We start from the raw sequence: 12,493 nt of genomic DNA on the forward strand, positions 1-12,493 counted from the left end.
TTTTGAGTATACTATTTGGCTCACGGATGAGGACATGGACATGAAACAGGTTCTAGGTGCCAGATACAGATATCAATGCACCTCAGCTTCTTGGGCTATTTTCTAGATCAGCGGTTCTTAAACTTTTTAGGTTTGCGGACCACCAGATTTGAATTTTATTTTACACGGACCACCAATTACTTGACAACGTAATTTTAGCATATTTACCATTGTTATCATGTCTATTGATCATGAGGTCTTTACTTTACGTTTTTATTCATTTTCACCTGCAATAAACATACAACGGAATTTCTAACACTTAAACTAACAGTATATTATACTCAATTAGTAATGGCGATTGCCAGGGGGTGGAATGTCAGATATAGTTCAATGTGATGGGTGTGCCTGTTTGTTTGCACAAAGGCGAGGAACATTCGGCTCGATGTTGGTGAGATTTAATCGCAGATCAGCCTCCACATCCAACTTGTTTCTGTACTTCGTTTTGATAGCTGTGAGTGTGGAAAACCCAGCTTCACATAAATATGTGGTTGCAAAGGGTATCAGCAAGCAGATGGCTTTGTCGGCAAGTTGTGGATACTCCTTCTGGGCCGGGATCCAGAACTCAGGTAGGGGGCGCATTTTAAAATCAGCTGCCAATGTGCCATCGCAGGATAGCTCCAGCAACTGTTCTCGTTCAGAAACTGTCAGACTTTGTGGAAGTGCCCCAGTGTCCACTGCAAATGGATTTCGAGCCCAGTTGTTGTTATTTACGGTCGTGGGAAAATAGGTATGGAATTGTTGTTGCAAGCCTGCCAAATGTCCTTCGATATCTGATCTTGCAACATCGTCAAGAGCAAAGGTACTCTCTTTGAGGTAACTGTCCAGGTTTGGGAAGGCGGAAAAATCCAATTGCTGGATACAATTCTGCAACCACTTCAATTTCTTCACCATTCATGCAATTTTGTCGTGGACGTCATAGATGGTGACATTTCCCTGTAACCCTCTGTTGAGATCATTCAGACGTGAAATAATATCTGCCAGGCAAGCAAGCAGAGAAATCCATGCTGGATCATCCAAGGATGCACGGTGTTGAAATGGATGGTCGGTGAAGAAAATCCGGACTTCTTCCCGTAACTCAAATAATCGGGTAAGGACCTTTCCTCTGGATAGCCATCTTACTTCAGTGTGCAAGAGTAATTGTAAGTGAGTACTTCCCATTTCTTGGCAAATAATATGGCATAGTCGGGATTGAAGCGGACGAGCTTTAATGAAATTCACAACTTTCACTGCCGTGTCCAAAACATTCTTGAGGCGTGGGGGCATTTTCTTTGTTGCTAAAGCCTCTCGATGGATGCTGCAGTGGATCCAAACATCTGGTGCAATTTCTTTCACTCTGGAAATCAGTCCACTGTTTATTCCTGACATTGCTCTGGCACCATCAGTGCATATTCCTGCACGTTTCTCCCAAGGAATGCCATTCTCATTGACGAACGAGGATAATACACCAAACACTAGCTCTGCGGTTGTGTTTGATGGCAATGGACGACAAAAAAGGAGTTCTTCCAGCACTTTCTCGTTCCAAATGTATCTGACATACATGAGAAAATTAGCCTGACTGGCAATATCTGTCGACTCATCCAATTGCAATGAGTAAAACTTGCTGTTTTTCACGCGATGCACAAGAGTCTGTTGGACATCATTTGCCATATCAGAAATTCGAAGCGAGACAGTATCATTTGACAGTCGCACTACATTCAGTTCACTAGCAATTTTTTCGCCACACATTATTGTCACTAGTTGCTTTGCAGCGGGTAAAATTAACTCTTCTCCAATGGTGTGTGGCTTGCCCGCCTTTGCAATAAGGTTGCTCACAACGTAAGATGCTTCCAAGGCTTTCATGTTGATACTTGTAGCCTTTTTCATTATCTTCTTACCGCCTTTCAATTCAGACAGCTTACGGAGGAAATACTCTCGCGGCTTTTCCTGTACTGCTCCATGTTTTGTCTGTATATGGCGCTTTAATTTTGCAGGTTTCATACATTCATTAGAAAGCACTTCATAGCACAAAATGCACTGTGGCTTTGGCTCGTTTTCATCGTCAATGCAAGTGAATCCATAGTCAATATATTTTTCATCGTATTTTCTTACCACTTTTTTTCGTTTATTTCCGTGTTTCTGACTAACACGGAGGGCACTTTTATTAGCTGCACCACTTTCAGTTTCAGCAACATGGGAATTATTTGAATAGCCGTCCACGTCAGACTCACGTTGTCCTTCTATTTCTTGTTGACATGCACCGTCTTCCTGACAACATTCTTGCATTTCTTCCTGGTCAGGTTTTCGCCTTTTCATTGGCAAAAATCCACTTTTAAGCCACTGATCCATTGAGGATTCTTTATTCTTCCAATCTCTACAGCAGAATATAAAATTTACATATTAAATAAAATTCAGTATCATTAAACCCTTTATCTGCAGCTCTTACCTTAACAAAGTATTCCAGTGAATGAATTAATGAACCCCTGGTAAATAAATTCACGGCAGGCTGTGCACACTATATACTGCTAGGTAAATTTCACACAGGTGCGTTATTACTAAACCGTGGATAAAACAACCTTAAAAGTAATTGCTAGGTCTCAATAAAATTCTTTCTTGACATTACTTTTTTATTACATTATTACTAATTAGTATTATGACACTTATAAATGTACTATAAATATTTATAAACATAAATCTTAGCTATTTTTATAAATAAATAAGAACATATTCGCGGACCACCAATTAGCCTACCACGGACCACCAGAGGGCCGCGGACCACACTTTAAGAACCGCTGTTCTAGTTGATTCCCTTGTAACCTCCTGGAAATGGCCAGGATCCATAGTACCTTAGTCCATACTAGGAGGGGAGCTATATGATTCATTTTGGTCTTGACAGTTATATAATTAGCCTGAAAAAGTTTGTTTGATGTATCTGTTATTAATACTTATTCCTTGGTTTGTGACATCATCAGGTTGAAATTATATGACTTTTAAAAAAAACAAATTCAGCAGCATTGTTGCTGATGATGTTGGTTATTTAAGTCATACTATCCATAATTTTTAAGTTTTGGATTAAAAATCTTCTAAAAGCAAACTTTGCATAACAAAGGGCTAATAGATAGGTTTAGTACTCCTTGCTGTGCTTTATGACTTTATATTTTTTTTGGTTCTGAATTGTCTGATTCACACTCGGTATTCTAACCCATGTTTGCTCCTGAACTTGATGTCTTTTTCATAAATATTTACCAATGTTAAAAAATAGAAAAGAGAGATGCAATGACCATTATCATGTGCCTTTGAATGGAGTAAATTGCTTACCCCTTAAGTATAGTTAAGATTTAATAAAGTGTGAGTGTGTTGGTTTAGAAGGCTGTATGTACTGAGAAAAAAATAAAAAGAGCACTGCGTTAAGGAGTAGCAACAGAGGCAGGATAGAAAAAGAAAAGCCAGCTATACACAGGGTTTTTCATTCCACTCTCCATCATCATCTGCTTCTGCTTTACTGGACTGTGTTGTTAGTATTAATTGTTTATTGAATAATGTCTGTTGTTTGTTCAGTTTCATGTATGTAAATAATTGTCACAGTCAAGGAACCGGGGAGAACATTTACAAATGCGTTTTTGTGTGATATTGTTTTTTCTTTTCATTATTTGAATGTTCTATCCTTTGTTATCTTGATTATTTATCAATTCATTGTGCCACTTATCAGTGTCTCTTTGTGTGAATGTGTGCATGCTGGGTCAAGGCTGGGTATGTTCCTGGGGTCCCGACAATAAAATAAGCAAATCATTGTATTCGAATGCTGTGAATTTTAGCATCCCCACAATCGCTACGTTACTTTATTTCACATAACTAATGGTGCTTTGATGCACAGTTTCTGTATGTGAATGTTTTGACTGTAATGCATTAACTTTTTAAAGATGCATTTCAATGTTATTGTGTTTTAATGTTGTAGCTATGACCAGAGTTAAGAAACCATTTACTTTCTTGTGACTAACGTAAAGACACTGGAATGATTGTGATTTATGATGTTCTTGGGGTTGATCGTGTCCAGTGATGTGTAAATTAATTTACCAATAAAACTGCATCATATTGTCTGTACTGCTTGAATTGGTTTACCCTTTTTGCATATTTTACTTAATTATTCCATATATACATGTACCGTATATTCATTGTAAAGCTATTACTCATTTCCATATTCTAGTATAAAAATACCATCACCTTCCTCTTGTCATCAAATTAAACCTCATATTTTAGTGCAATCATTTACCATCATCTGCTTTCATATTAGAGGCATTTGGGTATCCACTGTATCTACAACCTCCAACTAATTAAAATCATCCCTGATTCATCTTTAACTGTGCTCTTTCCCCCCATCCCATGACCCACAGCAAGGACTGTCTCGCTGAGTCTATGTAAAACAGAGAGTGGATCCTTCTCTCTTGGTAGGCACAGCTCAGCCTCTCCATATGAAGAGGATAAATCACAATCATTCGATACACTTGAAGTCATATCCGACACTCTCGGGTATCTTTATCAGTGAGTGACCATAACTGACCTTTGGCCACATTGATGGACTAAGCTCTGCACCAATTTTCAACCAAAAAGATGGACTTATTTCTCTGTATTCCAATGTCAGCACTAGCTCCCTATATTCTCTTCTCGCACAGATGTTACAATTTTTTTCTTCACACAAAGAACCATACACCCATGAAATAAATTACCAAGTAGTGTGGTGGAGATTAGGTCTTTAGAGACCTTTAAAACTTGAATTGATATCATTATGGACAATATAGGTGAATTGGATGGACAAGCTTGTTTTAATGAATAGCCTGTTCTAGTCACAATTCTTCTAATGCTCTCTTCAGTTTAGTCCAGGTTCAGCTAAACTGGACCTGATGTCAGGAAAACCAGAGCTCAGCAGTGGAAGACAGCCTGAAACTGACTTGGGACAAGGAGACGTACAGAGTACTGCCTCATCAATGAATTAGTAAGGATAGAGAGGTGCACAAGCAGCGCAGGCTATAGGCAAAAAGCAATACGGTTGTCTCACCAAGGTTATTTTACTTAAATGTTTTAAAATAAGTGTTTATTTCTACACTGGTTGCTATTGTCAATTTATTTTCAGTTTAATTTCAGCTTAGTCTCATTAAACTTTGACAATTTCTGTTTTAGTTTTTATTATTAGTGATTCTAAATTGAAATGATACAATAAACACTGATTTTCATTTTAGTTTGAAAAATGGCAATTTGATGAATAGATAAAGAAATTAATGCTGTACCTTCATAGAACAGGGATTGTAGAAACCTGAAGATATGCCCATAAACAACACAGTCAGCCCCGTTTGCTCCAGTGATTTATACAAATTTTTTTTAAACAGCTTTCAATCACGTTATGCCAGTCTATTTTTTTGAGACATCATTGGGAATTTTTAATTTCGAATCAGGTACTTCACAGTACCTTATGAAGGCAAGGAATCCTCAAAACCTTTTAGGAATTCCTGATTCAATAAATACCTGTGCCTGCATACCCCTTTTCTTTTATTCTTCTAATGACTGAAGTGACAGGAAGGCAATATTCTGCAGACATAAATAAGTTTGTTGACCAGCATAGCCTTTCATTTTGAGATGTTTCAGCATGACGCTCTCCTCAGCCTTTTATAGGCGCCTATAGGAAAGCAGTTTAAAAGTGTTTTATAGTCATTCCAGTGTGTGTTCAGATTAAAGTGTGTATGTATATTTATTTATTTACATACTTATCTATTTATATATGTATTTATTTATTTAAAGAGCTTCTGTAAAAGGGCCAGATTTCCCCCTAGTGACATATAAAGTTCTATCTATCTATCTATCTATCTATCTATCTATCTATCTATCTATCTATCTATCTATCTATCTATCTATCTATCTATCTATCTATCTATCTATCTATCTATCTATCTATCTATCTATCTATCTATCTATTCCACAAACCTGTCTTGTGTGCACTGTTAAATTTAGTATTCTACACTGCCATATATTACATAGCTAGTTAATTAAAAGGGCTTCTGTAAATAAATTTATTTAAATAAAAATGTAAAAAGAAAAAAACAGAACAAGTACCAATATACCAATTTAGTTTAATTTCAGTTAGCTTTCAAGTATAAGGGGGCATTGCAAAAATTCTTAGCCTTCTAGCTTAGTGAGCTGCCACCATATTCACATTGATAAGATTTCTGACTTAATTAAAAAAAATGAACTCACAGTAATAGTGAGTGGCAGGGGAAAATAGTGACAAGGGAGGTGGTCACCCCCACCTGATTCTAAACAAGTCATTTCTCTGCTTGGACAATGCGTCAACACACACTGTAAAGCTAATTATAGAAAGCTTAGTAAAATCTGGCATCCAGCTACTTGAACCCCCTCCTTATTTACCCAACTTAGTGCCTTGTGAATTCTGGGTGATCCCAAAAATTTCATAGAAACTTTTTTGATGAACTGATGATGTGGTGAATATGACTGATGTAGTGAAAGAGCAACTTCTGAGCTGGACTAAAGGTGATTTTGCTGTTTGGTTTGACAAATGGATCAAGGGGATGAACAAAGTGTATTAATGCTGCATTGAGGTCACCAATAAGTGATTTTTCATTGGGGGAAAAAGTTTTTGCCTTAATTATTCATTTAGTTATCCACCTTAATAAAATGGTAAATGTCTGTGTGTCTGACTGTGTGCATGTCCACTCCCTATGTCTCTCATTTTAACAGATGGTCATCACAAACATTTTTAGTAATAACATGCCTTGCATTTGTCATTCCTACAAACTGCGCATACCTAACATTTTGTAGTAATAAAATTTATTTCAATTTCCATTTTAACAGATACCACATCACATAAATTAACACTGCTTTTACAAATCCCATTTCAAATGGCGTATAACGGAGACATGTGCATTGAATGATGCTCAATAAATGTTAATGGTAAGATTTACCTTGGCTTACTTAGATTTGAAACCGCAGTTAGTTTCTTTCATGAAAGGCTAAGGACTTTTGCAATGCCGTTCATATTCTGTATTAGTGTCAGTTCACTTTCATTTTGCACTCATTTTTAAGTTTTGTTTTTATTGTAATTAAAACTTTTTAGTCATTTTAGACACAGTTTTTTAATGGTAATAACTTTTCACTTCACTGAAGAAAAAGAGTTCACTGGTCATTAACTCGTTAGAAGACATATTTTATGCTAGCAAGAAGGAATCATCATGTGCAAACCCAAGGACTGTAACTGCAGGACACAGATGATGACTGAAACTTATGACTAAAGTAAGAGTAATCTAGATAATTAAGCACAAATATTCTTCTTCCATTGGTGCCAGTAAAATCTCCAATGACCTTGAAGATAAAATTTACCTCCATCCCTTAGGATGACAAGTATCTGATAAAGACCAAGGAGCTTTGGACCTAAACCCTGAGGTTGTGGGTTCAAATCCAGCTACTGACACTGTGTGACCATGAGCAACTCACTTGACCTGCCTGTGCTCCAATTGGAAAACCAAAAGAAATTTAACCAATTGTATCATAAATGTAAATCACCTTGGATAAAGGTGTCAGCCAAAGAAGGAAATGCAAATTTAAAATATAAATCATTACTGCATTACACTTTTGGTTCTAAGACTAATAATGCTTGTAATCCTGTAGCTAGGGAAAAGCCAGCAAACATATTAACATAATGAATATATTTTTTCATATTGGTGTTAAATACAGTAAGATGCAAGTACTCACCTGTATGTGAGGGGGAAAACTTTAGCTTCTCTGACTTTTTTCTTCCATATTTAATTAGGAAAGTTCAACATGTGAAAAAAATTATCCTTTTGTTAACTCACATCAACTAGCTCCATTTGTGCCAAGTATTTGAAAATATAAAGTTCCTTGCAAAATAATTCAGATTTGAAATATTCTCAAATTTTACTGAATGACATATTCTCTACTCCAACTATGTTCTCTGTGATATTTTAATTTAATTTTAATGTTAATGTTCAGTTTAGTTTTATGTTAGACATTAAAATTACAGGTTTTTGTCCTGTCCGTTGTATGAGATGGACAGCTAGGGTTGAGCTCCGACAGCAGCGGTCTTATTTTACCCCTTTTTTACTGTCCTGCCAAGGTATTCTGTATTTTCATCACATAGGAGTATAAATAAGCATGAGCAGCAAACATAGGGTTCAGAAAGAAAAGGAAAAAAATAAGGATAAGGTAGCTAAACTTTCATCAAAGTCAAATCCAGCCTCAAGTTCACAGTATGGCCTACCAGTGACCGACCTGGAAGAGATGGCCGAAGGAACAGATCTGCCAGGACCTGACACTGTAGCCAAAAGCAAAAGTGGGATCAAAACTGTGAGCGAGGTGGGCAAGGAGAATTTGTCAATTCCAGGAGGATTATTGGAACTGAGCATAGCCTTTTTATCACTGCTGTCAATTGCAGCTAATACCTCCAGTGAGATAGCCTCATGAATCCCATCCATCCATCCAGTATCTAACCCGCTATATCCTAACTACAAGGTCACGGGGGTCTGCTGGAGCCAATCCCAGCCAACACAGGGCGCAAGGCAGGAAACAAACCCCAGGCAGGGCACTAGCCCACCACAGGGCACACACACATACACACACACCAAGCACACACTAGGGACAATTTAGGATCGCGAATGCACCTAACCTGCATGTCTTTGGACTATGGGAGGAAATCGGAGCACTCGGAGGAAACCCATGCAGACACGGGGAGAACATGCAAACTCCACGCAGGGAGGACCAAGGAAGCGAACCCTTATGAATCCCAACCAGATTCAAAACTTCACCTACAGTGCACAGAGAAGACCGAAACACACTTTCCGAGCTGAAAGAAATGATTGCCACACTCTGGAGGCCATAAATGATATAAAGAGTGATATAAAGAAGGATATAAGGGATATAAAGAAAGAAATAAAGGACATAAACAAGAAAAATGAGAAACAGCATCAGGGTATAAAAGACCTGGAGAAATGTTGAAGTACTAAGTTTACTACAGCCTTTACAGAAATTCTAGAAAAAAATGCTAAAAATGTTAGAGAGTGAAATTAGAGTACTTGCTGTTCAGCTTAAAGATGTTAAGCAAACGTTTACAATCCATGTTGAAATAGTTGAATAATCAGCATGTGCCGCTGACAAAAAAGGAACTGCTACAAAATTAGTATGCACAGTGCTCGCTGACAAACTGGCTGCTCTGGAAGAAAGACAACCTCATTTATTTGGAATTTGAAACATACATATATTCAAAAGGCAAGTCTACAATGAAGGGGGCATGGCACTACCTAACTTTCAGTTTTATTACTAGGTGGCAAATATACACGCCAAAAACTCCAGTAAATACAAGCTGTCGTCAATACACTAATAATCCAATTGCCCTTCATTCACTCAGTATATGGTACCAATCAATGTAGGAAGCACTTGAAGACAGAGAAGCTCTTATCTGTTATACTGTACCTCTACATGACTACCACTTTTTTCCACCTTCTCAAACATATACAGTATTTAATGTCTGGAAAATGTCTGGGATTAAAACATTTAGAGACTTGTATATAGATAATGTTTTTGCATCCTACAAGCAATTATGCTTCAAATTTAACTTGTCAACACCCATTTGTCCACTACTTTCAAGCTAGAAACTTTGCTAAACAGAATTTGCCCAATTTTCCTCACCTTCCACCTATTTCTACTCCAGAAGAAATAGCGATCAGTCTTGAAGACTCAGACAGCATCTCTACAATTTATAAAAAAAACTTTTAAAGTCCCTTCCTTTCAAAGATCCCACGGTACAATAGGAAAATGATCTTTCAGGAAAGGAATAGAAGGCAGCCATGCACAGAATACACTCTAGCTTCATATGCAGAAAGCACTCAATTATTCAACTTAAAATCTTCTATTGAGTGCATTTATCTTGATTAAAACAATCCAAAATATGTCCAGAATAACATTTAACCTGTGAACATTGCAATCTAGCTCCAGCCTCACTGGGCCACATGTTTTGGGTGTGCAACAAATTAAGATAATTTTGGACAAAAATCCCTGAATATGTACCAGATTGCCTTGGTGTCACAATCACCCCAAACTCATTAGCAGCTGAGTTTTTTGTACGCCTAGATGAGCTTAAAATGTAGGACAAACAAATTGTAATTGCCTTAACCTCACTACTAGCATAGACTTGGATTGTTCAACTGGAATAATCACACCCCACCACTTTTAAATCAGTGGGTGACTGATGTCCTATACTATTTCAAATTGGATAAAAACAAATTCCCACTCAGAGAATCCATTAAAAACATTTTTAAAATATGGCTGGATCTAATCGATAACATTTTAGAATAGGCATCTACCACAAGGATACTCTTCCTTGCTTGCTACTTCAAAGATTTGCTTTGTTGGCTGGCCCTCCTCTCTTTCTTTTGTGTGGGGTTGAATTTTGGTTTTGTTAAGTTTGATTTGATTGTATGGATTGTTATTAGCTTTTAATTAGAATCAATAAAATAAAAATAAAATGAAAATTACAAAAGAAATATGCTGTTTTCATAGGTAATTTTTCAGCACATTGTTGTATTATGTACAGTGTTCTTTTGAAGAAATATCTGCTTTTCTGGTGGTAGTATCTCTCAGCTTTGCACACTGTTTCTGAATTATTCTGGCCTATTCTCCCTTGTTCCAGGCTCTTTGAGTTAGTCAGGTGATGCTTTTGCACTCTAGTTTTCTAATAGTGGCAGAAATTTCAGTTGGATTAGGGCTGTAGCTGGACCATTGCAAAACATTCGCCTTGAGCCTTTCTATAAATTACTCTAGGATCTGTATGGAATGACTGTCCTTCTATCAATTTCAACCTCAGTCCTATCTAATAAAAAGCAGTGTCATTGCATACTTTACTGCATGGTATTGTGTTTTTATTTAAGTTCATATACCAACACAACCCAAGCAACTCATGGTGACCACTCAATTGGAGACTCAATTGATTTGAAATTTCTATTCTATTTGAATTTTTTTAACTCTTTGCTAATCTTTCATTACTACACTGCTACTCTCCTTTTTTGCTGTTATAAGTGTTTTACTCATTTAAATACTTCTAATCCAGTTTCTATAGTGAGTATTATAGCTGATTTCCATGCTAAGCAGGCTACATTGGCTTCTGTTGGTAGGCCCTGTTATTTTGGCACCCACAGCTACTTCTTTTAATTCCCTTTCCCTAAACCTGATCACTATCCATTCACTTCATATTTCTGCATCACCCCAGGAGACAGTCAACACAGTGAGTTTCCAATGCACTACAATCCCCTGGGGCTTCATGCATAACGCCGTGCATAGAATTCACACTAAAACATGGTGTACGGACAAAGGCGGAAATGTGTGTATGCACAAAAAAATCCAGGTGCCTAAATCTGTGCATACATTAACTTCCACGTTCTTCTGCTCCATAAATCCCGGTCAGCATGAAAAGTAATACTCATGCACACGCCTGTCGCTCCACCCCGATTCTTCCCAGAATTATGCCTCTTTGAATATGCAAATCAATATAAATAGCCCCTTATGTTTTGCGTTCTGTCAAAAGACAATGGAAAAAGCATGGGGAAAAGAAGAATTTCAGTGAATACCAAGTTAAGGCAAGGAAAAATGTACTATTTGTTGGTTTAAAGCAGTGATATAAACAATAAAAGGAAGTTTATCGAGTGACAGAGTGGTGGAGAAACCTGAAAGTTCAAGTTCAGAAAGTCGCACAGTGCCCGAAATAAATAAGAAGTGGTCAGATATCAAAGTCGCCATGAAAAGGTGAGTCGTAGCTTACCGTCTGAGTGTCATATGGAAGCATATTAGGGTACAGAGAAAAGAAAAAAAACTGGGACACAGTGTGAAAAAAAGGTAGAAATTTCCACTTTAATCACGTAGTTTATTTTCTCATTAAAGTAGAACGTCATAAAACTTCATCTTAAAATCGTTTAATTTAATAGTTTCTCAAATCCCATCGTAACTAAAGTAGCACATTAAATGCTTCATATTCTATATACTCTTATGTGTGTGAATCAATACGTGCTTCTTAACCGGGCTTTCTCTTACACTGACATCACACAAAATACATTACATTCATGATGTTACAGCTCTCAGAACAATTTAAATACTAAGATGTATACTTGATATCATTTTCATGATGACAGAAATTAAAGCATGTATAAAACATTAAGACACATTGCCACAGTGGTAGCGATAAGCTGGCGTCCCTACCAGAGATTGTTCCTGCTTGCTGCCCCATGCACGAAAAATAATTTATTGCAGTAGTACTGTCTCTTTCAAATGTACTAAACCCAGATTCCTGTCCTTCCTTTCCTTTCTCCAAATAACTAATCGCCAAACAATCAGTTCTTTAATAAATGTCAAGCTATCTGTAAGCTTAGAACGGCAATTCTTCAAAACTTTTAAGGAACATAGAAATATCTTT

At 37.0% G+C, this 12,493-nt stretch overlaps 1 protein-coding gene across 1 annotated transcript; it reads right to left on the reverse strand.

Moving 5' to 3' along the window:
- Positions 1-930: 930 nt before the first annotated feature.
- LOC114656634 (zinc finger BED domain-containing protein 5-like) lies at positions 931-2,364 on the reverse strand. Its single transcript, XM_028808267.1, has one exon. The coding sequence runs from the start codon at positions 2,362-2,364 to the stop codon at positions 931-933; it is 1,434 nt and encodes a 477-aa protein (XP_028664100.1).
- Between the last annotated feature and the right edge of the window lie 10,129 nt (positions 2,365-12,493).

This window comes from Erpetoichthys calabaricus, chromosome 8, assembly GCF_900747795.2.
Source record: "Erpetoichthys calabaricus chromosome 8, fErpCal1.3, whole genome shotgun sequence".
NCBI lineage: Eukaryota > Metazoa > Chordata > Cladistia > Polypteriformes > Polypteridae > Erpetoichthys > Erpetoichthys calabaricus.